The sequence below is a fragment of the Mustela nivalis genome, assembly GCF_964662115.1.
Source record: "Mustela nivalis genome assembly, chromosome: 19".
NCBI classification, from domain to species: Eukaryota; Metazoa; Chordata; class Mammalia; order Carnivora; family Mustelidae; genus Mustela; species Mustela nivalis.
In genome coordinates, this window is record NC_139038.1 from 30,091,523 (window position 1) to 30,117,520 (window position 25,998).

The 25,998-nt window shown below is 51.9% G+C and overlaps 1 protein-coding gene across 5 annotated transcripts in view; it reads right to left on the bottom strand.

Annotated features, from left to right (window-relative positions):
• Positions 1-25,998, bottom strand: part of SNX29 (sorting nexin 29) — a 478,644-nt gene that overhangs the window by 345,273 nt on the left and 107,373 nt on the right. For all 5 annotated transcript variants that reach the window (XM_082714096.1, XM_082714098.1, XM_082714099.1 and 2 more), the window contains 2 exons: positions 15,593-15,656; positions 13,165-13,293 (listed from right to left, as the gene is read on the bottom strand). In XM_082714096.1, the coding sequence (XP_082570222.1) occupies positions 13,165-13,293; positions 15,593-15,656 (193 nt within the window). The remainder of the gene's footprint in view (positions 1-13,164; positions 13,294-15,592; positions 15,657-25,998) is intronic.

Genomic DNA, 25,998 nt, shown 5'->3' on the forward strand with positions numbered 1-25,998 from the left:
GTGGGTTTTATCACAGCTCGGTAGGTGGTGTCCCAGGCACACACACCCCCAACCCCTAGCCTGCACAGCTCCGCACTCCGTGGGGCTGCACTGGGAGCACCTCAGACATACTGCATTTGGAGAAACAGTTAGATCCTCGTGATGAAGTCCCAATTCTCCCCGGCCTTTGGAGATGTGTCTAGTAAGAAGCTGCTGCAGCCGAGGTTGAAGAGGTTGCTGCCTGTGTTCTCCTTCAGGATTTTGATGGATTCCTGTCTCCTATCGAGGCCTTTCATCCATGTTGAGTTTATCTTTGTGCATGGTGTAAAAAGTGGTCCAGTTTCATTCTTCTGCATGTGGTCGTCCAATTTTCCCAACACCATTTGTTGAAGACACTTGTCTTTTTTTCCATTGGATATTCTGTCCTGCTTTATCGAAGATTAGTTGACCAGAGAATTCAGGGTCTATTTCTTGGGGTCTCTCTTCTGTTCATTGATCTAGGTGTTTTGCGCCAGTGCCATATTGTCTCGAGGACTACAGCTTTGTAACGGCATGAAGCCCAGCACTGTGATACCCCCAGCTTTGGTTTTCTTCCGCAGCATACCTTGGGGGTACTCAGGGGGGCTTTTCTGGTTCCATACAGATTTTAGGCTTATTTATTTCAGTTCTGTGAAAACTGCTGATAGGGACTACTCTGAATGTGTGTATTTCTCTGGGTAGCATAGACATGTTCACAACATCTATTCCTCCAATCCATGAACATGGAATGTTTTTCCATCTTTCCTCAATTTCTTTTGTAAGTGTTCTGGAATTTTTAGAGTCTAGACCCTTTACCTCTTTGGTTAGGTTTATTTAGGGATCCTACAGGTTTGGGTGCAATTACAAATGGGATTGATTCCTTAATTTCTCTTTCTTCTGCTTCACTGTTGGTGTATGGAGATCCAAATGATTTCTGTGCACTGATTTTATATCCTGCCACGGTGCTGAATTCGTGTGTGAGTTCCAGCAATTTTAGAGTAGAGTCCTTTGGGTTTTCCACCTACAAGAGCGCGTCATCTGCAAGGTTGAGAGTCTGCCTTTCTCTTCACCAATTCGGAAGCGTTTTGTTTCTTTTTGTTGTCTGGGTGCTGAGGCTAGGACTTCCAGTAACTATGTTGAACAGCAGTGCTGAGAATGAACCTCCCTGTTGTATTCTTTTCCCCATTGAGAATAATCCTCACTGGGGGCTTTTTGCATAAGGCTTTTAGGATACTGGGGTATGTTCTTTCTGTCCCTACACTGTGGAGAGTTTTAATCAAGTAAGAAAATAAAAAGCTTTTGCACAGCAAAAGACAGATCCAAGAACAAATGAGACAATGGTCCCTGCCTGTGAGGCTTGCAACCTTGCAAAGGAAACAATCAACACAACTGAAAGGCAACCTAGGGAATGAGAGACATTCGCAGATCACATATCAGATAAAGGGCTGGTATCCCAAATCAATAAAGAACTTATCAAACTCAAAACCCAAACAACAAATAATCCAATCAAAATATGGGCAGAAGACATCAACGGGCCTTTCTCCAAAGATGACATACAACTGGCCAACAGATACATGAAAAAGTGCTCCATATCACTCGGCATCAGGGAAATACGAATCAAAACCACACCTCACACCAGTCAGAATGGCTAAAATTAACACGTCAAGAAATGACAGATGCTGACAAGGATGTGGAGAAAGGGGAACCCTCCTACACTGTTGGTGGGAATGCAAGCGGGTGCAGCCACTCTGGAAAACAGCATGGAGGTGCCTCAAGATATTAAAAACAGAGCTATCCCCATGACCCAGTCACTGTGCTAGTAGGGATTCACCCCAACGACAGAAATGTCGTGATCCAAAGGGGCGCCTGCACCTCAATATTCAGAGCAGCGATGTCCACAATAGCCAAACTATGGATGGAGCCCAGACGTCCATCAACAGATGAAAAAATAAAGAAGATGTGTATAAGGACAACGGAATATTACTCAGCCATTAGAACGGATGAAAGCTTTCCTTTTACACTGACGTGGGTGGAACTGGAAGGTACTGAGCTGAGCAAAATAAATCGGTCAGAGAAAGACATTTATCCTGCGGTTTCACGCATGTGGGATGTAAGAAACAGCGCAAAGGCTCACAGGGGAAGAGTGGAAAAAATGGGAAGGGAAGAAACCAGAGAGGGAGACAAACCATGAGACACTTAACTACAGGAAACAAACTGAGGGTTGCTGGGGGGAAGCCGGGTGGCAGATGGGGTAACCTGGGTGCTGGGCACTGAGGAGGGCATATGATGCGACCGACACTGGGTTTATAGGCAAATGATTAATTACTGAACTCTACATCTGAAACTAATGATGTATAAGTTGGCTAACTGACTAAGGGGGCAGGGGGGATAGAGAAACAGATCTTGGGCTTAAAATGTTTTTGTGACGGTGGTTTGGCTGTAGGAGCCGCATGATGGCAGGTGAGTGTGTGTTCGGAACCCAGAACAAACTTCACGAACTTTCATTCACTCAGCGAGCAAATAAACTTCGCCAACTTCCAGAATCCCTCAACTTGACAGTTGTCTCTCTTTAAACTGCATTTCTGCCGCTGCCAAGAATATCTCCCCTCCCCCGAGCTTCCTGTCGCTCCCCTCCCGGACTCCAAAATAACCAGAAGGAGCTTGGCAGTGATGTCATCGCCACTGTCACCGCCTGTAGGGCATTCGCATGCTGGCTCTATTTAAGAGCCGGGCTTCATGTTCAGTGACATGGAAATTGCCACCTTGTGAACCGTACCGGAAAGGCGAGGTTCAAAAAATTTCCTACAAATAACCACGTTCCAAGCTCTGCCTCTCCCAAGACAAAGAGGAAACGCCAGGGCATTCAGCGGAGCAAAGGGCTCCCGCTTCCAGGACCAGCCAGGTCTGACTGGTTCATTTCCACCCCTTCTCTCTGGTAGCACCAGTGCCAGCACTCACTTTGGATAGTGGGCTCGCTCTCCTCCAATCAGTCTCCTTTTCCTGGCTCTTCTGTCTTCCTCAAACCCCTTCTGTTATTTTTATACACTTCTCCAGATTGCTCTACCTACTTCTCATTAGCATATAGCAGCAAATGGAGCATTAATGAATGGTAAGGGGGGAGGGGCGGGACCTTGCCCCCTGCCGTGGATAATTATCATAACCTTTAAATCAGAGTTCTTTCGTATTTACTGGTTTGGGTAACTTTCTATCTCCTGCTCCAGCGCTCTGGTGGGAAAAGGGACGGGCTGAGCTGCAGCAATGTTTCAGACGCAACCTTCTCCCTACTCCCCGGGCAGCTGCAGATTTTTCGCATCTTGATGAACCGCCCAAATCCATGCACATTTTGCGGGGAACATCTGGCACCGACTACTAATGGCTCTAAGGCGTAACCACTCAACGTGGGCACGTGCTTCGAGATGCAGCTGTTCGTGCAAATATACCTTGCTGCTTACTCCCCCTAAGAATTTTAGTTCATCAACAAAACCTGGGTCTTTGATTGGATTCTGGGAGCATTAGAGAAAATAAACAAGCACATGCTTTCTCCCTCGTACGTGACTGCTCGAGCAGATGCCGTGATGCTCCTGCTCCCCTGTTCCCCGTCCGTGGTTTTCATACAGAATAGGTATCTAGGAAACTCGCATGGGTCATGAAATTCTGAAAGGGGCGTGAAGGAACTTAGAGACTCTCCGCTGCTCCTGGTGTCTCAGAAGGTACTGCCATAGCTTTAAATTCAGTTGTTAACACATTTGGCTTTTCCACCTTTGTGTCTGGGGGAGCAAGGATCCCCGTGTCTCCTCCCTCAAGAAAAACCAGCCGGGGAATCACCCATACCAAGGACACCCTGACCTTCCACACTCCCCAAAGCAGGAGCCGAGTGGTGATGAAGGGTGAAAAAATTGATTCCCAAGTCCTCCCGCGTCACCCTGCGGCCACAGCAACCCCTCACTTTGGCCGTGAAAACATTCATATCCCTTGCCCTGTGATCCTGTTCCTGCCGGTATAGACAGAAGACAAACGTTCACAGACGGGAAAACAAGTGACAGGCACAAGGACACCTTCTCAGCCAGCATCTAGAATCGCAGAGAACTAGAAGCAGCCCAAACACGAGCCCATGTGGAAACCACCAAGTCAAGTGTAGAGACCTTCACAGCCATCGCAAAGGACAAAGAGGCGGGTCCTCCACCCACAGTATCAGATGTCACCTCTTCCCTGGAGAGTATTCTGGCAATATGGATAGAGAGCTTTTACAGATTCCACCCCCACCCCTTTTTAAGATTTTATTAATTTGAGGGGTGCCTGGGTGGCTCAGTGGGTTAAAGCCTCTGCCTTCGGCTCAGGTCATGATCTCAGGATTGAGCCCCGCATCGGGTTCTCTGCTCAGCAGGGAGCCTGCTTCCTCCTCTCTCTCTGCCTGCCTCTCTACCTACTTGTGATCTCTGTCTTTTTCAAAAAAAAAAATTTTTTATTAATTTAAGAGAGAGAGCAAGAGCGACAGCACAAAGCAGATGGAGCAGGGAGCCCGATTCAGGGCTCGATCCCAGGTCCCTGGGATCATGACCTGAGCCCACGGCAGATGCTTAACCCACTGAGCCACCAAACATCCCTTTACAGAGCCCTTCTAACAGTGGAGTCCCACCTCTAGAAATCTAGACGAAAGACTTCAAAACAAAAAAGACAAAAAGGTTTACCAAAAAAATATATATGTTCACAGAAATCCTACTCCTATGAGGAGGGAGAAGAGTGAAGAGGCGTGGCTAAGGAAGTGGTATGAGAAACAAGGACGTAACCCAACACAGAACTCCACACAGCCTCTGAAAGGGCTAGCCACAGAAGGGAATAACACGAGGACGTGTTCATAGCGGGACGCTAATTGCTTTTCAAAGCAGACCAACTTACAGATTCAGAATGATCTGAATTATGTAAAATGAATACATCCATAAAATGAACTGGAATAAAATGCCTCATAAATAAGAAATAAAACACATTAATGGTAGTCGTGTCCAGGGGACTTCCTCCTTTAAACTGCTCTTATTCTCAGACTCAAGGATTGTAATTTGTAAATTACTTTTATATTCCAAGGGGCGGGGGAGGGGAATCTCTAAATGTAACTTGAAATCTACAGAGCAACACAAGAAAACGTTATGAAAAAAAAAAAAAAAAAGCATGCGCACACTGAGGCGGTAGAACTATGAAACAATTGTCCTTAAATGGACTGAGGGGAAATAATAGTTATGCTAGGGTTGGGAGATCTGGGATGTTCTTTCCCATTTTGGGTTATGTTGCGTTTACACCTTAAAAAGGTATTTGTGGGGTTTTTTTGTTTGTTTTTTGAACAGCACAGAAACAGGAGCTTTCTCAGGAGCTCTCCAGCTGACTAGTCATGGCAGAATTCTGCCCTGGAGCCCCACGTGCGTCCATCTGCACATGAGAGTGTCCAAGTCAACATCAGAAGAGCCGGTCAAGCTGCAGGACAACGGGTTCATGCTAAATACCACACATGCAGAGCCTCCGACACCCACCCAAAGCCAGCCTGCCTGGTACTGATCATCAGCTTAAAAAGATCAGCAAAAGGGGCGCTGGGTGGCACAGTCGGATAGGCGACCGACGCTGGGTTTCGGCTCAGCTCCTGATCTCAAGGTTGGGAGATCGAGCCCCTGTCAGGCTATGTGCTCAGCGTGGAGTCTGCCTAAGGCACGCTCTCTCTCTCGCCCTCTGCCCCTCCACCCCCATCTAAAATAAAGTCTATCAGGCCGCCTGGATACAACCATCAACTAAGTGCCTGACTCTTGACTTTGGCTCAAGTCTGATCTCCGGATCACAGGACCCAGTCCTGCATCAGGCTCCGCGCTCAGCGTGGAGTCCGCCTGAGTTTCTCTCTCCCCGTTCTCCCTCCCATGCTATCTCAAATAAATCAACCTTAAAAATATCATCAAAAGCAAAGACAGATGTTACCGGTGCTAATCCTTAGTGGATCAGCGTGTTGTTTTTCAAACCAGCATACAAAACTAACGCCTTAACTTGGCTGTGAAAGACAGATTACAGGTGCCATCAGCTGCGGCCAAGCCCATGTAGTCTCAGAGAACCTCCCCGTACAGGGTCTGGAAGAACCAGAGGCATCAGCGTCACCTGGAGCTTTCGAGAAGCACCTGCTAATGGGCTCTGCCCAGCGCTGCCAAAACCGAGTCTGCAGTCTACCGTGATCACCAGGGGCACCCGGGGGAGACACTGAAGTTGGAGGAGAGCTTCTGGGAACCACTGGATGGTCAGCCTAGGCTGAGCATGAGAATCACTGCACCAGGTCAGGTTTCACTTCCAGAGGCTGACCTAGTTGGTCTGCAGGGGCAGCCTGGACGTTGGTTTTTCTGGGGTTTTGGACACAGTTTTAAAAGCTCCCCTGGTGAATATAGTATATAGCCAATTCTAAGTGAGGCATTCAGCTCTTCAACCCAAAGAATTCTTTATTAGAAGGTTAGTTACATCTGAGCAACAGCAGGCTAGATTAACTCCAAAAAAATGACTCTTTGCAAGCTTGGATGGAGGAATAATTTACTTGCAAGAAACCGGAACAACCACGGCTGGCTTTTACCCAGTACTCACTCAGGGCGCTCAATGTGCTTAGCGCTTTCCATGCATCATCTCTTCGACAGCATCTAGAAGGGAGAGACGACTGTCCCAGTTTTCTAGGTGAGAAGCGTTAGGGGTACAATTCCCACCAGGAAGCCCCCAACTAGTAGTGGCAGAAGCACCGGCAGGACCCTCAGAATGAGTTTCTTACTCACCTTCCCCTATGCCTGACCTTGAGAAGCTGGGCCGAATCCAAGGCTTGCCCCATACCATTCCCCTTGACTTCCTGCCAACTCAACTGGAGCATAAGCAAGTGTCAGCCAAGGGTTAAAATCTTTGTTTATGCGTATCCCACCTCCCTCAATTTTCATACCTACAGGTTCAAGTCAGCTCGGTCTTGTTCATCTGACTGACTATGCTTAACAAAAAAAAGATGCCAGGGGAGTGACCCAACACATGAACACATAAGTACAAACCACTCTTCACTCAATTTCAGTAGCATTAAGCTTCAGGAACCCAGCTCCCCCTAAGCATCTTGTCTCCCACCCTGACGCGTACGTCTTCTACTCCTCCTCGTCCTGCCCCGTTCACTTAACAATCCGTGACTGCTCTGGTTTAAGTCATCAAGGACCTGCCAGTGGCTGATAAGGACAGGGTGAAGAATGAGGAAGGGCACAGCTCATCAGCTAAAAAGACTCGGCCAACAGCAAGAGCCGCGACCTTGCGGAAAGCAAGCTTCGTGTCCCAGGGGGAAGTGAGGCCCAGAAGCACCAGAGTAGGCCAGGACACATAGTGGGAGCTCAACAGGCAATTCACTGTGGTCAGGGTCTAGTTCTCAGTCGAAGCCAATCAGACTAAGCCAACTCAAAATGGGCCAGAAGGCTCCCACCCAATTCTGATGGCGTATTTGCAAACTGTGTTGAAAATGAGAACACGGGGTAAGGGCTAAGGTAGGGATTCTCACTGGGACACCACTGTCTCCTAGAGGTGTGCATATCGTCATTTCTAAAGCTTCCCCGATGACTCATGTATGGCGCAACACAAAAGTGTGGAGACACTTACGGCCGTCACCAGCATTTATCCAGCGGGGCCTGAGACACTGGCTATCCAGAGGGACAAGGCGGTCCCGCACCCAGGAGTGACCTACATACTGTCGTACTTGCAATTATCGTGGGCCCTTCACGTGGGTGCAAAATTTGTTTCTAGTCTGACCGGACAATCTAGCTCAATATCCACACAACACACTAGTTTCTACCCTAGAACCTACCATACTCTGCTCTCCCGTTTTCTGTTCTTATAAAGAATGCTTTGTGATCTTCTTAGTGCTTTAATCCAAACTCATGCATTCTGAGTAGGGGCAAGCACTTAACTGCATGTTTTCCAGCAAAGCCATACCCAGCCAAGAGATTTTAAAATCTACTTTTTACCATGGATTCAGTTCCTTTTCTTTCTCCTTTGTAGCCATCACAGTGTTACTCTCGTTTAAGAATTACTTCTACACGTAGGTTATCGTAGCTATGCATTTTGTTTCAGTACAATAAATGGCACGTGACCCAAATTTCTTCCCCCAATTATTTTTATTTTAGAAAAAAGAATACAGACTCTTCTAGAGCCTGGGAACTGCAAGTCTACAAGATTCGGTGCTTGCTAAGGAGGTCAGATTATTACTGGACATTAAGATCCAAACAAAGGCAAGACAGAAAAGAGGACACAGAGACTGTGTTTGACCTTCTCCACTCTGACCACTGGACTGCTGGGATGAAAACCATCATCAATGAAGACATTTACTGTCCTTTTTCACTAAAAGCATACTCCTCCTGCATTTCACTAATTGAAAAACAACAAAAGGCAGAGACGGGAAAGCCAGTGAAGGTCTCCCGAGGGGCCAGACAGAATGATGGGAGTGGGTGCCCAAGAGAGCCTCAGAGAGCCTTCCCCTACAGACTGAGCAGTACGATTCTGTCTCACACACAGGACGTGGTCACGGCAGGTAACTACTCAACAACTCAAAGGGACACTTGCTAGGCACACAGGGCTGGAAAAAAAAAATACTGGGAAGAGCTCAAGGTCAAGTGAAGGCCAGTGGCCCAAGGCTCCCAGATGCTTACTACAGGGGAAAACTAGGACAAGGGACAGCTCCACTAGCTCTGCCAGGCCTCAGCAGCCCTAGCCACCTACGGCCAATATACCAGCTCACACAAAATCCGGGAACATCCACTGAGCATTTACGATGAGCCCGGAGATCTGCTGAGGGCTTCAGAAGCATTAGCTCCTGTCACCTTCCCCACAAACCTATGAGGAAGTGTAACAGATGAGATTTATCTGCCCACTGCCTGCCCTGGAGACCTGGCAAGGCAGCCCATCACGGCCTTCTGCTCACTCCTGGCCACAGTGAAGATCTAAGAGGATATACATGGACAAATAAGAAAGTCTCTCCTCTCTGGTTCTGCACAAGGCTTGGCACTACCAGAGACCAATTTGAGGCTATGTGCAGAGGCCCTACCCAAGGACACACACACAGAGCCAAGAGCAGGGAAGAGAAAGCAATGACCTCACGGGAGAACCTGGGTCCAGCAACACCTGGGGAGAATGACTGGTCCCAAGGAGAACCTGGGTCCAGCAACACCTGGGGAGAATGACTGGCCCCACCACCATCAAATTCCCCCCCTTGAGCCAAGCTCATTTGGTTTGATTTCTGCAGCAAAAAGCTTATTAATATTAGTTCAGATTATTATGCACCAGTTCACGGGCCAAGAAAGGAAGATGTGAGAAACTTCGAGGTGGCCCAGCCAGGACCAGTCACTGTGCCACCTCCATAGCCAAGGGTTAGACACAGCCCTTACAAGCCAGCACTCACCGCACACACCACACCATGGCCTGCTTTCTGTCATCTCGCAGGAGATACAGAAAAGACCCACGACCTTCTAAATTTTCCAGAGGCTCGGAGGGTCAGAGATACAGTTCCATCACACAACCACTCTGTTCTCCTTTGCACACCCAAGCTCCCCAACAGGAGAGGACGATGTGACCAACAGTAGTAACACTAAGGCTGGTCCCAACAGGAGACAGGAAGCCAAGGCCCAGAGAGTGTTCTCAGCAGGACACACTCTTTACCCTGGCCCTGTATCATGACCAGCTGCACGCGTCCTCACGGACCCGGCAGGCTGATGGCTGAGGGAGGAATTTTACTTGGGCGCCAAGGAAACACAATTCCCTCCACCCCCCTCTCACACAGTCAAAGAAGTCTGGTTAGTTAGGATTCAGGACTGTAACAGCGAAGACCATTCACAAACTGACTCGAGTAACAAAGGGAATTTATTAGTTCGCGTGACTGCTAAGTCCAGAGGAACAACAGCTCAAGAAAAGACTGGATCCAGGAGCTCAAGGTACACAAAACTCCCACCAGCCTGTTTCTCTCCCCACCCCTGCCCCACCCATTTCTCCACCGTGTTGTCGCCATTTGAGGTCAGGATCCACCCCCATAGCCGCAAAGACTGCTCCCGACAGTGCCTGCCTTACAGCCCATCCTCTCAAGAATGCTCTTACTGCCTTTTACCGGTCAACGTGGCTGCACACCTTCTGTGACCCAGTCACCGTGACCAAGCAATAGAAGCAGCTGACGATTCAAGCCTGCGTCACTGCCGTGCTCTGCAGCCCAGGTAGGCGGTGGTAGACTCAGTCCTGCCAAATCCCACAGAACAGGAAGGAAGAACGCCCCATCAGGACTGGGATAGTGTCCACCCCAGAGAGAAAGAGAATCCTGATGGCCACGGGAAAACAGGCTCTCAACTGACCCCCAAAGACCTCTGCCTCTCAGAAGGCACATCCCTGTGCCGCCCCCTCCTACACTAAATCGGGACTGATCTGTGTGACAACAGGAAACAGGGAAACGGACAGGGTCTCATTCCCAAGACCAGGCTGTGAAAGACCATGTCCTCCATGTGGCGTGTGCGCTTGCTCTTAGCTTACTCACGCTCCAGGAAACCAGTTGCTGTGCTGTGCACAGGCCCCCTGAAGAGGTCCACGGGGCAGGGAACCAAGATCCACACAAGTGAACTTGAAGGTGGACCCTCCAGGGGCACCTGGCTGACTCCATCAGTGGAGCATCAACTCCTGATTTCGGCTTGGGCCATGATCTTGGGGTGCTGGAGCTGAGCGGGGAGTCAGGGGGTCCTCTCCCCCTGTCCCTCTGGTGCACACATGTGCGCCCTCTCAAACACACAAACAAGAGTGGACCCTCCAGTCCCAACCAAGCCTTCAAGTGACTGCAGCCTCCTGATCAAAGTTCTGCCAAGGGGCACAGGAACTCTCTGGAACGGCTCAGCAATTGGGCGGTATCAGAACCACACACATCCAGCGGCTCTGGCGGCCTCCTTCCTGTTCTCTCCTGCTCAAGTACGTGCCACTTCACACAGGTTCCTCACACCTGCAGACCGCAAACCTTCACACACCTTCCACTCTTAGCTACCTGTGGTTCCAGTGGGGACACTCCAGATGCTAAAAACCGCCTCAGAGACTGCTTTTTCTATTCCATTCACGGGCTAAAATTCTCCTCAGAATTACCATAGACTAAAACACACTTAATAGAAGCTGCACTGAACCGCTTCTCTCCAGAGCCTCCCGTCCTCTCCGGCACAGCTCTCATTTCGTCCTTTCTGGTGCAGAAGATCATCTCCTCATCTCATAAATGAGGAAATGCGCACCTGCTCACCTTCAGCCCTGACCCAGAAACACAATCCCCAAGCAACGGAGCGGGGGCTCAAGGCTAAGCAGCCTGTGACTCAGAACCAGTCTCAGCAGACATTAGCCTTTATTGTAAACACGCACAATTCTACTCCCAAACCCTGGCATGGCCAAACTGAATGGTGGTCCCCTGGGGAAAACACCGGGGACTGTACTTATCACGGTCATTCAACTTTCTTACGTTCTCGAGAGGGCATTTCAAAGTATGAGGAATGCAGAGAAGTTGCAAGTAAAACTAGATACAAGATCCTTGATTCACAGACCTGTACCCCTGGGGATAAAAATATATGTGTATAAAAAATAAGAAATTAAAAAAAAAAAAAAGATACGAGATCCTTGCACCACGTTCGATTACGTATATGTAACAATGCCACTAGTGCCACACATGTCACTGGACAGTGCCTGGGCGGTAAGTCTGCGTGAACGCCCGAGCTCTGGACTGCCCTGCATAGCCACAGGACCCCAGCTCCTGGGGTGGTTTGGTTTTTGTTATTTTTTTCTACAGAGAAAGCACATGCGAGCAGGGAGGGGGCAGGAGGAGAGAATCCCAAGCAGACTCCCCACTGAGCGCAGAGCCCAACTCGGGGCTGGATCTCAACCCAGATTACCACGACCGGAGCCAAAATCAAGAGCCGGCCGCTTTAACAGACTGAGCCACCCAGGTGCCCCTCCTGGTCTTATTTTAAAGTAGCTTTAAAGAGCCACCAATAAACTGCTTATCCTACCTAAAACAGAAAAAAAACTCAAACTCAAATGTCCAACAAATGGAAGTGATTTTCATGCAGTTCACTACCTCAATGAAATACCACATCCAGGCACATAAAAGCCACTAAGATGAGATCTTAGTGCTTCAGAGAAGCAGACTAAGAAATGACAGGCTATAGATCTTAAGGGCAGTCCATAAAAATGTTTGCATGTGAAGAAACGCAGGAAAAGCCACACATTTTTATGGGACTTGAGATTGTGAGTTTTCTTTAATAGGATATAAACTCAATCAGAGGAAAGGAAATAAAATGACTCTTTACTGAGAACAGGCTTAACTGTATTCTTCATTAGGAAGATGCAGATGAAAACCATCTGTGAGGTTAGCAGGGACCCAGAAGTGGGACCGGACCCCAGCAGGCACGGCTGGGCAGAAGCAGGCCTTCCCATCCGCCGCCGCGGGACACACAGTAGCTCGGCCTCTAAGGTTAGGGGGTGCGGCGGGAAGGGCAGAGGAAGGATTGACCTTTATGCACCTTAGGAAACCACTGCACTTTGACACATCAGTTCTACCTTCAGGAATTTTTCCAACGAATTTAGGAGAACCAAGTGAGGAACGCAAAGGCTGTGCACGCTGGCATCGTTACAAACCTACGACGCCTGGCTACCGGCACCCTCGCTGAACCCCCTCTGGTGACAATGACCAGCAATCCTGATCATGAGCTATCAGAAAGAGGGCGGCCCCATGTAGCCCTGTAGGGAACCATCTCCACACTGTCCGGGGAGGGGGTGTGGGACAGATGACCGTCGTTCACGGGGTCAAAGGAAGGGAAGACAGAGGGAGGCGAAGGAGCAGCTCGGATAAGCTAGCACCGCCTGCTTCCAGGGGACTGCACCATTGTATTTCGAACCATATGCATACAGATTATGCAATAACTATCCATTAAGTTAACATTTCAATTAGCAATAATCGCGCCTCGGATAAACCTCATTGGCTACGATACTGCCACTGCGCAAAGCTTAAGTTAACATTTCAAATGCATAGATTTCCACTGCCTTTTGTTGTTTAATTTTAAGCGGGGCAAAGGGTGTGCTTGGGGTTCGCACAAAGCCATGGCCCGCCCCACGCCTCTTTGTCAGGCCCCCTGCTCCGCCTACCTTGCCAGCGCCTGGACCTTCAGGACATGCCGCTCCTCCTGCTCGGCCACCTTCTTTTTCAAGGTGTCCACCTCCTGCCGCAGCGCTGCCGAGTGCTCCATCTCCCCGTCCAGCAGGTTCCGCAAAGACCTGGGCAGAGGGACCATCTGTTCAGACACAGTCAGCAGAGCCCGCCACACCACAACACAGATTCATCTACATCCGCACCCCTTCGTTTCCCATGAGGGTCTGCACAGCCCTCATTCCAGTCTGTCTCGTGGAAGGGGACCCAGAGACCCCGAAGTCTGCTCAAGAGCCTCTGAGTAAGAGCCAGGAGGTGGCCCAGGCTCTGTGCCTCCCCGCCCCATGGCCCATGAGCAGCATCAGTCACAGGCAAACAAGTAGTGGAGAGACCCCCAGGCAAGCCCCTTTCAAGGTATCCCACCACAAGGAGCGGCGCGAGAAAGGAGACCTTTTTGTCACAGCCACACAAGAAGAGACGGAACCAGGGCAGGGATGCCAGGGTCCCGTGAGCAGCAGCAGTGGTCGGAGACGGAGGTCTCGTCTCATTTCCACTTCTACCCACCAAGCACACCGGCCTCCGGTCACAGCATCTCCAGGTGACACAAGCCCACGTAGCGTTCTATAGCCTTATCTGGTCTCACACCACAGCGATCCTGCTCTGTGTCATGTTTCGGAGTTAACCCTCCAAAACACATCCACTGGTCATCCTTGGTCTTGAAAAGCAGACAAGATGGCAGCTCTTCCAGAAAGAGCCGGAAGCTGCCACCAAGGTGTGTGCCAAACATGGTTCAGACTTCCCGTTTACTTCTGGACCTCAAAAGGCTCTTTCTAGAGAACATTTACTCACTCTGGGGCACCTACATCCCAAATCTAGTGCACATATGCCAGGTGACATCAGGAGAGAGACCGAAGTGTGACTATGAACTTGGCAGACACCCCACCCCCACCCCCAATCACTCACTCGCCTCGAAGGCCCACATTCCTGCCAAGCTTTGAAAAACTCTCTTCTTGGGGCCTGGAACCCCAAGACACAAACGTGGTGCGATTATCTCCCCCATCGGTTCGGAGGAATTGACAGAACTATTGTTCTTCACAAGGTAAGACGGAACCTATGGCTTCTGCCAAGAGAGCAGCTCCAGCTAGAGCAAGGAAAAAGAATCCTGTGTTGTCTACAAGCCCTTCATTCAAAGTTTATTTTAGTTGGAAAATTGTGCTGTCTCAGATTTCTCTTTTAAAAAATTATCTTTGTTTTAGGAATCATGCTGTTTGCCTTTACGTGTTTCCATTAAGGACGAGGAAGAAGCTTGTCAAGCACGGCCCAAAATAAGGTTTAAAAAAGACACTCATGATTGCCTGTCACCATGGACACTTAATTCCAGCTCTGAGTCAAAGAGTAAGAAAGCAACATGACGACATCACCACAGGCACATGTGCGCCCGTCGCTAACCCCCAGGGAGGCAGGACAATCAGGCTCACAGAAGCTACAACCGCAGGCAAATCCCTCCACCAACAGCCCTAGTCAGTCGAGAAGCTCCCGTTGAAGGCAGCCAGATGGGAGCAGCAGAGCTAGTGCGGGGCAGAGAGCTACCACTGTCTTCAACGGGGAACCCAGCACAATACCTTCTCACGGTCTGTAACCGGGCTTCTTCTGAACAAGCCAAAAGGAAGCGAAATACCATCTTGCCCTAGGTATCCCTGATTTGAGGAAACTAAGTATCTGAGTGCCTGTGACATGGTAAGAAGATAGGCCCTCAAATAAAAGGTTATTCCGAGGGTGCCTGGGTGGCTCAGTGGGTTAAAGCCTCTGCCTTCAGCTCAGGTCATGATCTCGGGGTGCTAGGATTGAGTCCCGCATTGGGCTGTCTGCTCAGCAGGAAGCCTGCTTCTCTCTCTCTCTCTCTCTGCCTGCCTCTCTGCCTACTTGTGATCCCTCTCTGTCAAATAAATAAATAAAAACTTTAAAAAAAAAAAAAATGTTACTCCGAAGACTGCTTGGGGGCCCGGGGGGTGGGCGCTGAGAGGAGCACTCAGAGGAACTTAGCTAACAGGTATTGGGGGGGGGGGTGTCTTTGTGAGGTGGTGAGAACATTCTAGAAGAGGACCCTGGTGAAGGCTGCACGTCTGCTGACACTGAACTGTACCCTTGAAACAGTTCAATTACATAAGGTGTGAATTATATCTCAAAGACCCTTTTTAAAAAAAGATGTTGGAGAGTGCTGCTTTACCAAATTCTTATTGTGTTGTAAGGCAGAGCCACGACTGGGAGGTTTTCAGTCCCCGCCAGTCCTCAAGTGGTACATCCCACACGCGCAGAGAACACTGGTCACAACCCTGTCAAAGCAAAATCTCCCGCATCCGTGAGACTCTGTCCCAGAGCTGGTGAGTCCGAGAGACTCCTCCCCGAGCCTGAAAAATCAGCAAGTACCTGTTCTCTTCTTCCAGCTCGTCCTTCCTATTCATCATGGCCACAATAGCTTGTCGCAGTTCACCTGAGGGAAGAGAGAAAGTCGAGATTCATCAGCAGATCCCGCCTGTTTCACTGTCCCCTCACCGAGCTCGTTTATGTGCTATTTAGGGCAGGCTGTCTAGCCAAGTTCCCTTTCCCCTGTCAAAATGAATCTCCAAGACCCAAAGGGGGCAGCGCATCCCTCCCTAGCCGCAGGAAGCAGGAGGGCCGGCAGAGGGAGGAGCGTGGAGGGCTCTCCTCAGGCAGCACACTCCGCGGCCAAGCCTCTGCGGGAGGGAGCACTCACCACCCACACGCATGAGCCCTGTGACACGTGTGTCATGCCCCCCCCCTCCTGGGGTCACCAGGCATCACCAGCCCCTCTGCCTAGCCTCAACTGCAGAGACAGCAGCTTCTGACCAGAGGCCGTCCTCAGACTCTCCAGATGGTTTTAACTGCACTGTTTTGACCCTATCCACAAATTGTTGGATTTCATGGTAAGAACCTGTCTTTTCTTATGTTCACGCCCAATGTCCAGTCTGATAAAACGCCGCTCTTTCATTCAGGCCCAGCTGAAAAGGCAGAGAACACTGGTCACAACCAGTGTGAAAAGGCACACCGTCCAGGGAGCCCTCCGTGACTTCCCCACCCCTCACAAACAGCAGAACGTGCAAGAATGAACCACCTTCCTCTTACTATTAGCTTACAGCTCCTTAAAGGTACACTACAGGTCAGGCACCTTGGGTCCCCAGAAGTCCAGCACGGTGGGTGCTTGGTGCTTGGTACAGGTTCACGGACAATGAGCAATGCAAACTATTCACACCCAACTACAAAACCATGGAAACGAACAACAGGAGTAACAGCTGCCCTGTAACAAGCACTTCCGACGTGCAAACTATCAGTACCTGACTTGTCTTGTGTCAGTTTTCACGACCACAGGATGAGGACGCCCAGTACAGAGCGGAAACCTACACTGGGATAAGGCCATAGGGTCTAAAGTCACCTCCCACGCCCCAAAGCCAAGAATGGTGGAAAAGGCCTTTGGCAGGACCAAGAGCCGGAGAGAAGTCCCTTTAGTGGGGAGCTGGGAGGGGCAGCAGCTTCCACTCCAGGGACGGGGGCAAGGATCCATAAAGAGCTGCCCTCAACAGGCTCTCAGGCTGGGCAGATCCAACTTCAAGCCCCAGCACAGGCACTTCCTGCCGGGTAACCTCAAGCGGGCTTCCACCTCTGCCAAAATCCAGAGGGGTATTAACGCCACATTCCTTGCAGAGGAATTCGGGAGGCAATCCGAGTTCCCGGCCTGGCAGACACACGGCAGCAAATGCAGAGAGTGGTTCAGCGTCCTGAATTTTAAAACCTAGGACCCGGGTTCAAATTCTGACTCTGCAGCTAGTTAACTCTGGGCAAGTTAAACCACCTGTCTGAGCATCAGCTCCCTGTCTACAAAATGGGGTCCCGATAGTCACTAGTTCATACAAGCGTCCTGAGGATTCAGTCTGTAATATGGAAGCGAGGTGCTTAGAAAAGGCTCGGCACATAGTCGACACTCAACATGTTACCTGTTACTGTAATTAGCGGCGGTTCCTTCAACAGCAAGAGGGGGACGAGGTAGCAGAGACGACACAAGCAGGAACTGGTTCAGTCAAGCACATTTTCAGGAGTGAGGAGATTTTACAGAGTTCCTGTGTACCTCAACCTTGGGAAATAAAAGTTTTTTTAAAGGGGTCTAAGCCCTAGAGCAGCAAACTAAGTAATAGAACTTTCTCTAAGTGTCGACCAAGATCACCATGGGCAACGTGAGAAATCAGACCCAAAGACTGAGGTGTCACTTGGAAGAGACAGAGCGGCTGGGTTCTAGGGACACAGCACCAAGGGATCCCAGATACTGCCTTCATGACAGCTAGAAACTGTGTTCCACGGAGGAAGGACAACTAGGAGGAGGCAGCAGTCCTCAGAAAGTCCCAGAAAACATGAATCTTCTTCCAGCCAAAAGTCACAGTCGCTGGAATGAGAGAGCTGGGCCACAGGCTCGCCCTGAAGGGACCCGACCACACCACCCAGGGGCCACCCATGGAAAGACAGTGCAATGACCAAGGCTGAGCTCACCACCGCAACACCAGGAACCAGAAGGATAAACAAGGCTGTGAGACGATCCCTCTGGCCTTCCCCGGACCACCACCGCCGCACAGTCACGGTCACAAGGACACAGGAAATGCCCCAAGTTGGCAGCGACCCACGAGCAAACGCCGGGACAGACTTTACTTCCACACGCGTTCACCTGGCTGACTTTTCTCGGGCAGCACAGCCAGCGGTAACTCCGGGGTTGGTGTTCACAGATCACATAAGCATGCTGTTTCTCTGAGCACGGGGGACGCACGCCGGCGGGGGCACTCCCTAACTTGTCATTTTCCCTCCTCTCCCTGGCACCGCCCATCTCCTTACTGTTTCAGTCTCTGTCACCTTCTTCCTCCTTATCACTGGCCACAACACACGTTTCAAGTGACAACGGAGTGGCCTCTGTGCAGTGCGGCCTCTGCTGAGCCTGGCTGAGCCGGGGTCTCCCTCGCCCCAGGCGGAAGGCAGAGGTCCGTCAACCTCAAAACCGGTTCCCTACTTGGCTTCCGAGACCCAACAAGCAAATCCGGCCAAGTACGCAAAAAAATATTCACCGTAGGAAATTGATCTGGCATAAAGAGCAGCATTTCCAATCACTGTGGAAAGGGTGATTTTGTCCATAAAGGTCACCATTGGGGGAGCAAGAAACAAGACGTACATCCCCGCTTCTGTTATGTACCCAAATAAATATCCAAGGGAATCATTTAACTGTGAAGCGCGGCCCTGAAACACTAGAAGTATGGGAACAAACATTTATGCCATCTTGCAACAGAGGCCTTAACATGAAAGCAAGTACGTGAACGAAATTATGTTTGGTTTGGTTTTTCCAACTTCTGCCCATAGAGGGCCCATGTAACGAAAAACTAATCCAGGAAACTTGACCCTGTTCAGGGGTATCCAACAGAGCAGGAAAAAGACACAGGTTTCCCTCATCAAATCCCAGACCCTTCAAGTTCCCTCCGGGACCTCGGTCAACCCCTCAGCCGCCACACTGCTGCTCACACCCTCGGCCTCGCAGGGCAGGGCAGGGACGACAGTGTCTTCCTGGAACGCAGCCACACTCACCCGTTCTCATAGGGTCTACGGCTGCTTCTGCATGACAGGAGCAGAGCGGGGTTGTCGGGACCGGAATGGAGGGTCCTATCGCATGGCCTGAAATATCTGCCATCTGGCCCTTTACAGAAAAGGTTTGAGGGGTGTCTGGGTGGCTCAGTGGGTTAAAGCCTCTGCCTTCGGCTCAGGTCATGATCCCAGGGTCCTGGGATCGAGCCCCGCATCGGGCTTTCTGCTCAGCAGGGAGCCTGTTTCCCCACCCCTTTCTCTCTGCCTGCCTCTCTGCCTACTTGTGATCTCTGTCTGTCAGATAAATAAATAAAATCTTTAACAAGAAAAGAAAAGGTTTGCCTGTCTTAGGAGGACATCTAGACACTCTGCCCTCCGCTCCCTCACCAGCAGCCTCCTCCAGTGCAGGGCTGGAGGTAGGGGTCTGGAGTTAGGTAGGGGACCCATGGGACACTCACGCCCGGCGGTGGAGCTCACCGGCCAGACCGCAGGCAGACTGTCATCCAGGCTTCAAGAGAGGTGAGCCCGCAGGGGAGCAGCTGCTGCCTCAGACACTCCGGGGATGTCCTCGGCTTTGCCACTGGCCCCCCAGCTGTCCCTGTTCAACCTCTTGCCCTGGATCTTCTTCATCTGCCTCCAGGGGTTCCCCAGGGGCGGCTGTGTCTACACCCAGGGCTCAACCACTGCCTGCCCCCCGCAGATGCCTGATGCTCCAGCACGAAATCACCGGCCCCTCGTGTGGTTCGCACCCCCACTGGCTCCTGCACTCCTCCCTACTTTGTCTGACACGCGGCAGACCCACTCCCCTTCTTTCATGCCTCTGGGTCTTGGCACAGGCTATCTTGAGGGACTCAGAGCCTCCTTCGGGCAGCGGCCAGGGATCACCTCTTCTGTGACACCCTCCCCCACCAGCAGGGGCGGCCAAAGAGCCAGGAGGCCCACCCAGTCATACTCCTACCCCTGCCGTGGACTCTGCCCACAGAGGCCTCCAGCTGCAGCCACGGAGACATTGGGTGGCTGCTTACCTTCAAATGAGCCCATCAGAGGGAATTCTCCAGAAGTCTGGAATAGGCCAGTTTCTGACTAAAAATAAAGGGGCGGGGGAAGTAGGTAGGAGCAATGCATCTGGCCAAGAACAAACGAATCTATGTTGCTCCACCAAGACCCATGTGCTAAAAGCTGAGCTGAGGACAGCTGGCCAGGCCTGGGACAAAGGAGCAAAAAGACACAGGGGCAGAAGTCTGCCAAAGAGAAGAGCCAGCAAAACCCGTCCAGGCAAACCTAGGGCAGAGAAAACGCGGAGTTTTGTAAAGGCGCTGGTGTCTGAAGTGTCAAGCACGAGCCATGGAACCCTGCCACCTGCCACCAGGGCAGAGCCACAGAGAAACGCAAACTCTAAGAAGAATCCTTATGGTCTCGGTAAACTTACCATTGGCTGACTTGGTCTCTAGGTGCACAAATGTAGTAGCCAAGACCATTCAGAGAGACTTGCAGAGATCACAAAGCCACAGGAATAACACGGACATGGAGGAAGGGCCACCCCAGCTCCCGCCTGACTCCAGGGCCCTAGGGGCCCCTGCTAACCCGCCCTTGCGTCCCAAACCTCCGCTGTCCCAGCTCCGCACAGCCAACCAAGCCACCAAGACCGGCCTTTCCCTAAAGCCTCATCACACCTTATCCATACCAGCCTGAAAACAGCAAAGTCCCCACACAGCCCAGAGCAGGGGAAGGGCGGCCAGAAGCAGGGGCCCCCCCAACCGGTGCCAGCCCCTGTCCACAGTACATCCAAGACCTTAAGAACGAGTGAAAGGGGGGATGAATTCACGAGCAGTTGGTTCCCACGGCTGCCCATCTCCAGGAACCGAGTATGGGATGGGCCAGGTAGAAACATCAACTGCGCTTGGTAAGTTCAAGACCTCCCCAGAAAACACTAACCACTGCAGTCACAGCTGTAATTTTCTGCCCCAGGGATGGGGATTCAGGATCGAACCCAGTTTTTTCCACTGGGTCTTGGGAACGGAAGGGAGGGCACAGATACCGCAATCACCACCAGGACCCAATACCGGACCCTCCCCCTCCTCCTCCGGCCCATGACTCCACCCTCGCAAACCCCAGATTTCAAACAGAGCCGGGACCGACCCAGAGGCAGACACACAGTACAGAGAGCACCCTTCACACAAGGATGAGGGGTCAGAGGCCCCACTGTCAAGTACGGGGGCAGGGACCGTGGCGGGAGGGGAGCACTGGCCCGTGCTCAGCCACTGAAGGCCCTGGGCGTCGCGGGGGGAATGATCTTAAGATTAATTTTGCCAAAGGAGTTAAAGATACTTTTAAGAGGGAGCCAACGCAAGCACTAGGCTAACTAAACGCTGTCTGTCGGGACGTATGGGTGCAGACGCGCACACGCTCTCGCATATACGTAGATCTGTATGATAATTATTTGCCTTTATATAGCAGCTCTTCCCAAAGACCTCAAAGAGCCTTTACAAATGCTCCCCTGGGGCCCATACTCAGTTATATTTAAAGAGAGCTCACGAGGGCACAGGCACAGAAATAAATAATATGCTTCTACGGCTATATACTTAACCTACACCGTCATTTTTCAAACTTAACTTACTGCTTTTTATATCTTTTTCTGCCTACCCACTCCCGCTCATCTCCAGGAGAAAGGATAAACTATATCGAGCTCCTCCGTAACTTCTAGAATCCATCCGGCCCTTGTTGCCTTTTGTTCTGTTTCCGGCCTCCCCCTCTCCCCTGTCAACCCAGGGTTTCTACTTTGCAATTTGTTAAGACTGGGGGTTGGGGGGGAGGGATGCCCCCTGATGTACTGCCAGGGCTCGGAGGGCCAGCAGGGACCCTGCAGCTTCTCCCATCGTGTGCCCAGCCAGAACACAGCACCGTCTATCCACAATCTCCTTGAATTCTCGCCACCTCCAGAGAACCAAGGCTTATTACACCAATTCCATGAATGGGGAAACAAATGCCCAAGAAAAGGCTCCTGCCACAGGCCACAGAGCCTGGACCCAATCAGACAAGGCCCAACCCTAGCCAGCCTCCCTGGGAAGCACGCCCCCAGCCTGCACTGGCAGCACCAGGCCGAGCCGGCCCGCAGGACGGAGCACACTCAAGACCCACGCCCCCCCACATAGGGCCTCCACTCCCCCAACCTCTGCCTACTAGGGGAAAAAAAATAAACAAGTCAGGAATCTGATTAAAATCTCCACCCCACCCTACCCTTAACAGGGTTTCTACATCATCCCGAGAAAAGAAAAAGGTTTGAGGAACCCATGGGAACCTCAATGAGAAATGAGAAAATACAGTCACAAGGGGAAGAAAAACACAACAATGATCAAGTTCTAGATCTTCGTCACCTTCTCCATGTGAAATGTGGGGGTTCTCTCTTATTTGTGTACGTACACACACATTCTTACGCACACACAGTGCATTTACAGTGACTTCAATACAAACTTTAAGGCAAGCATCCCCAGAGCAAATACAGACAGGGCCCTACGTCTGTCAACACACCGCAGTGTGGGGCCGGCGGGAGGAGGGGAGGCCACGGCCCAGCAAGGCAGCCGCCCCTGCCTCCAGGCCACCATCCCAGGATACCACCACTTCTGACTTGTCAAGAGAAGCCAGCCACCACGTTTTCACGTACATCTGATTTTAAATGCAGCTGACAAGGCTCTCACCAAGCAGGCCCAACACACCATGGCTACGGGTCACCACTCTGTGACCCCCCGCCGCTGCAACGCTAAGCCCCTGACTGCCATTAGCGGGCAAACCGCCTAAGTAGGGCAGGTCCATAGAGCCATTAAAATTAAAAAAAATAAAGTTAAAAAAAAAGGTCTCCTAGAGGTGGTCAGAAGTAAGGAGTTGGAAGGGGGCCGAAGATGGGGCTGAACCTCCCCCCCCCCGGAAACTCCCTAGGAACCTCAAAGTGATGGACTTGGGAACCAACAAGGGTCCTAGTGTCCCCGTCGTTCCCCACCACCCAGCCATCCCTGGACACGACAGCACCAGAGCACACACTGCCAGTGCCAGTCACGGGAGGGGTGACTCGGCGGGCGGGGAGGGAAGGGTCTCCTAGGGCAGGAACAAAAGAACCGTCTGTTCATTTCTTCTCCAAAGTTAAAAAGAAAAAGCCATCAGCACAGCATTTAGTTTACAAGGTATCTGCCTTAAGAACTAAACACGGTTTTAAAGGTTCAAGGAGAAGACACAGAACAGAGGGACGTATCTGGCGAGAAGGGAGGTGGGGGTGGGTCCAGTCATGGCTGGTCTTTATCAAGTACGGAGGTGAAACTCCCAGAACGTGAAACCAGTGTGAAAGTGACCTCTTCGGCTGTGCCCAGCACACACCTGGTAGCAGACAGGACCTCGCTCTAGCTGTGAGACCCTTCCCCCTCGGGAGTAAAACGAGCACAGCAGCAGTTTACGCCACCCCCCGCCCCCTGGTGGCCCCTAGACTGCTCTCTGGCTCCAGGCCATTTTCTCTCCCAGCCAGACCCCAAGGCCTACCCTCCGACAGGTGACCTTCTGGTCCTCCTCAGTTCCGCTTGGGAGGTTTCTAAGGTCTGCCCACATCGGAGCATGTATCGGCCCTCACTCCTCCGCACCGCCGCACGGCCTTCACCCGTCATCCTCTGATGGGATGCATGGGCCACGGCTACCTGGCACACGGCCAGCAGCGCTGCACGAGCGGTCACGTACACGTACTTGGTAGGGTCTTGACTGCCAGATCTTTGGGGCAGACATCTGGGGGGTGGAACTGTGGGGTCACGGGGTGATTCTACTGTACTTTTTGGAGTACTGCCAAACCACTTTCCCGCGGGGAGGCCGCAGAGCGGTTCACACTCACCGCATCTCCCAGAGGAGGGGTCAGATGTGCGTGACAGAAAGCCAGGCCCTCCCCTCCCAGCGCGGTCAATTCCAACCTTTCCTACTTCCATCCCAATTCAGGGCAAGTATATTTTAAAAACAAGAAATCACTACAGATCCAGTTCAAAACCAGACTCCAGAGGAGACGATGGAGAGAGAAGGGGCGGAAGACGGCCGCCCCCGAAGCGGGGAGGACCGTGGGGTGAGGCCGGCAGTGGAGACGGACGGGGCAGAACACGGCCACCGCCCCCGAAGCAGGGAGGACCAGGCGGTGCAGACGGACGGGGTGGAAGACGGCCGCCCCCGAAGCGGGGAGGACCCGGGGTGCGGCGGGTCCAGTCATACACGGACCTTGTGCTCCTCTCCACTGGGCAGGCAGCCCTGCTTACGGGCTGGAGTGTTTCTACAGAGAAAGGCCCAGTGAGAAACAGCGGAAACCAGTCCAGGGCCTGGTGTTAAGGTGAACAGTGAAATGCAGGTGTTCATTAGAAGGTGTCCAATAAATGCAAAGCTTAGGAAGCAGGGCCTACCTGCTCTTCCCGGCCCCACAGCGCATCAGTAGGTGCCCAGGTGCCCGTGAGGAAACCGTACCTTCTACCAAAGCGCTCACACGGGCATGAGAACACGGGCCACCCTGCCACGACGCCAAAGGAGCCACTTACCCCACGCCCCGTGCTGTGCAGGAGGCCCAGCTAGAATCCCTCTGAAGCTCTCTAGACTGAGGGGTCTTCTCCCGCCCGACCCCACCCTGCCTGAGCTTTTACCGGCCCGACTCCCAAAGCCACAGCAGTCTAGAAGACCCGGATAAACAGAGACACCACGCTCTCCCTCTGATGTGGAGAACACAGTCCCTACCATAGAAGTTTCTGACCCTGAGGAACACGATGCTGGTAGCACACACAGCAGCCTCCCCGCTACTCCTGAGACAGGGCTGCCAGAGTTCTCTGCTCCCACAAGGTCACACACATGTAGAAAACAGTAGGTCCTCTCTGGAAAACGGTGGCCGGGGAGTGACCCAGATCCAGTCCGTCTCCATGACTTTGCGCACCGCCTTCAACGAAGAGATAAGAGGACGCCCCTGACTCTGTTCTGTCCTGCGCAGCTTTTTTATGGGTCCAAGAGCTTTGCCCTGGTGCTAAGTCATGCGCGAGGATGGAGAATAAAGTCTCTGCTGACAGAAGCAGCTTTCCTGGCGTCAGCCCCTGGGGAAAGCAAAGCCTCCATCCCCAGATGTCACTCCCCAGGGCCTGGTCCCGGCAGAGCCTAGACAGGGTAAGGCGGCACCCACCAAGTGAGGGCAGATGGCCTCAGCCACCCCAGGGCAGAGCAGATGATGGCAGATACTGGGGGAGTAATGGTGTGCCAGCCTGGCTGGGCTACACACACCATAGCACCCAGGAAGCTATGAAAAACAAAAACAAAAACAAAACAAAATGCACATACATACACACACACCCCAACCAAGCTGTGACTGCACCACGGGACCAGCAGGCCCAGCATCTCCAGGGGTGGCACCCAGTCCTCAGTATCCATGCGACGCTCCTCGGCTCACCCCGCGGCCGGCCCTGGGCAGCAGCAGGCTGCCAGTTGGACGCGCCCCAGCACGCGGCAGTGGCACATGCCAACATCCAAACGCTCCCACTGGGGGCCAGCCACTGTCCAGAGAACTTTGCAGACGCCCCCCAACAACCCCCTAGGTCTAACAGGTCACCATTCCTATTTTTCAGATGAGCCAACGAAGGCTCAGAGGTTAAATAACCTGCTGGGGGTCCCACAGCCAGGCGATTGGGAAGCCTACTGTGCTGGGAGCCTGTGCTACCAATCACGAGGCCGCCGGGCCAGATGGGGAGGTCTCGGTCCTTTGTCCTGAAAGATCGTGAGGGTTCCTCTGGGGAAGCTTGTGGGAGCTTTGCCACTTTGGAGAAAGGTGACCAGGATGTGCCCCAACACTCACACAACTATCAGCCAGTCCAGCCTGCTCTCAGGTATTCATGTGGGCGCTGGGACCCTGAAGGAGACACAGCGCCCCCAGAGGCAGCCTGGGGTTTCAGGGCGACAGGGAGCAAGCCAAAAGGAAACAGCAGACACCCAGGAGACAGGGCCCCAGGTTCTAGCCTTCTCCTGCATGCGGCAATTTTGTATCTACTGCTAACCATGGAACGAAGGTCAAGGTTGGGCTATACTAACGCCATCAATGAATCCCTTAGTTCATGGGGCTCATGGGGTCCTCCCCCATCTTAAAGGTGGGAAAACCAATCAGGGCTCTGCCAGTAACAGCAGCCAGCAGAACGCATGCCTCCTACCAGACGTTGGCTGAAACA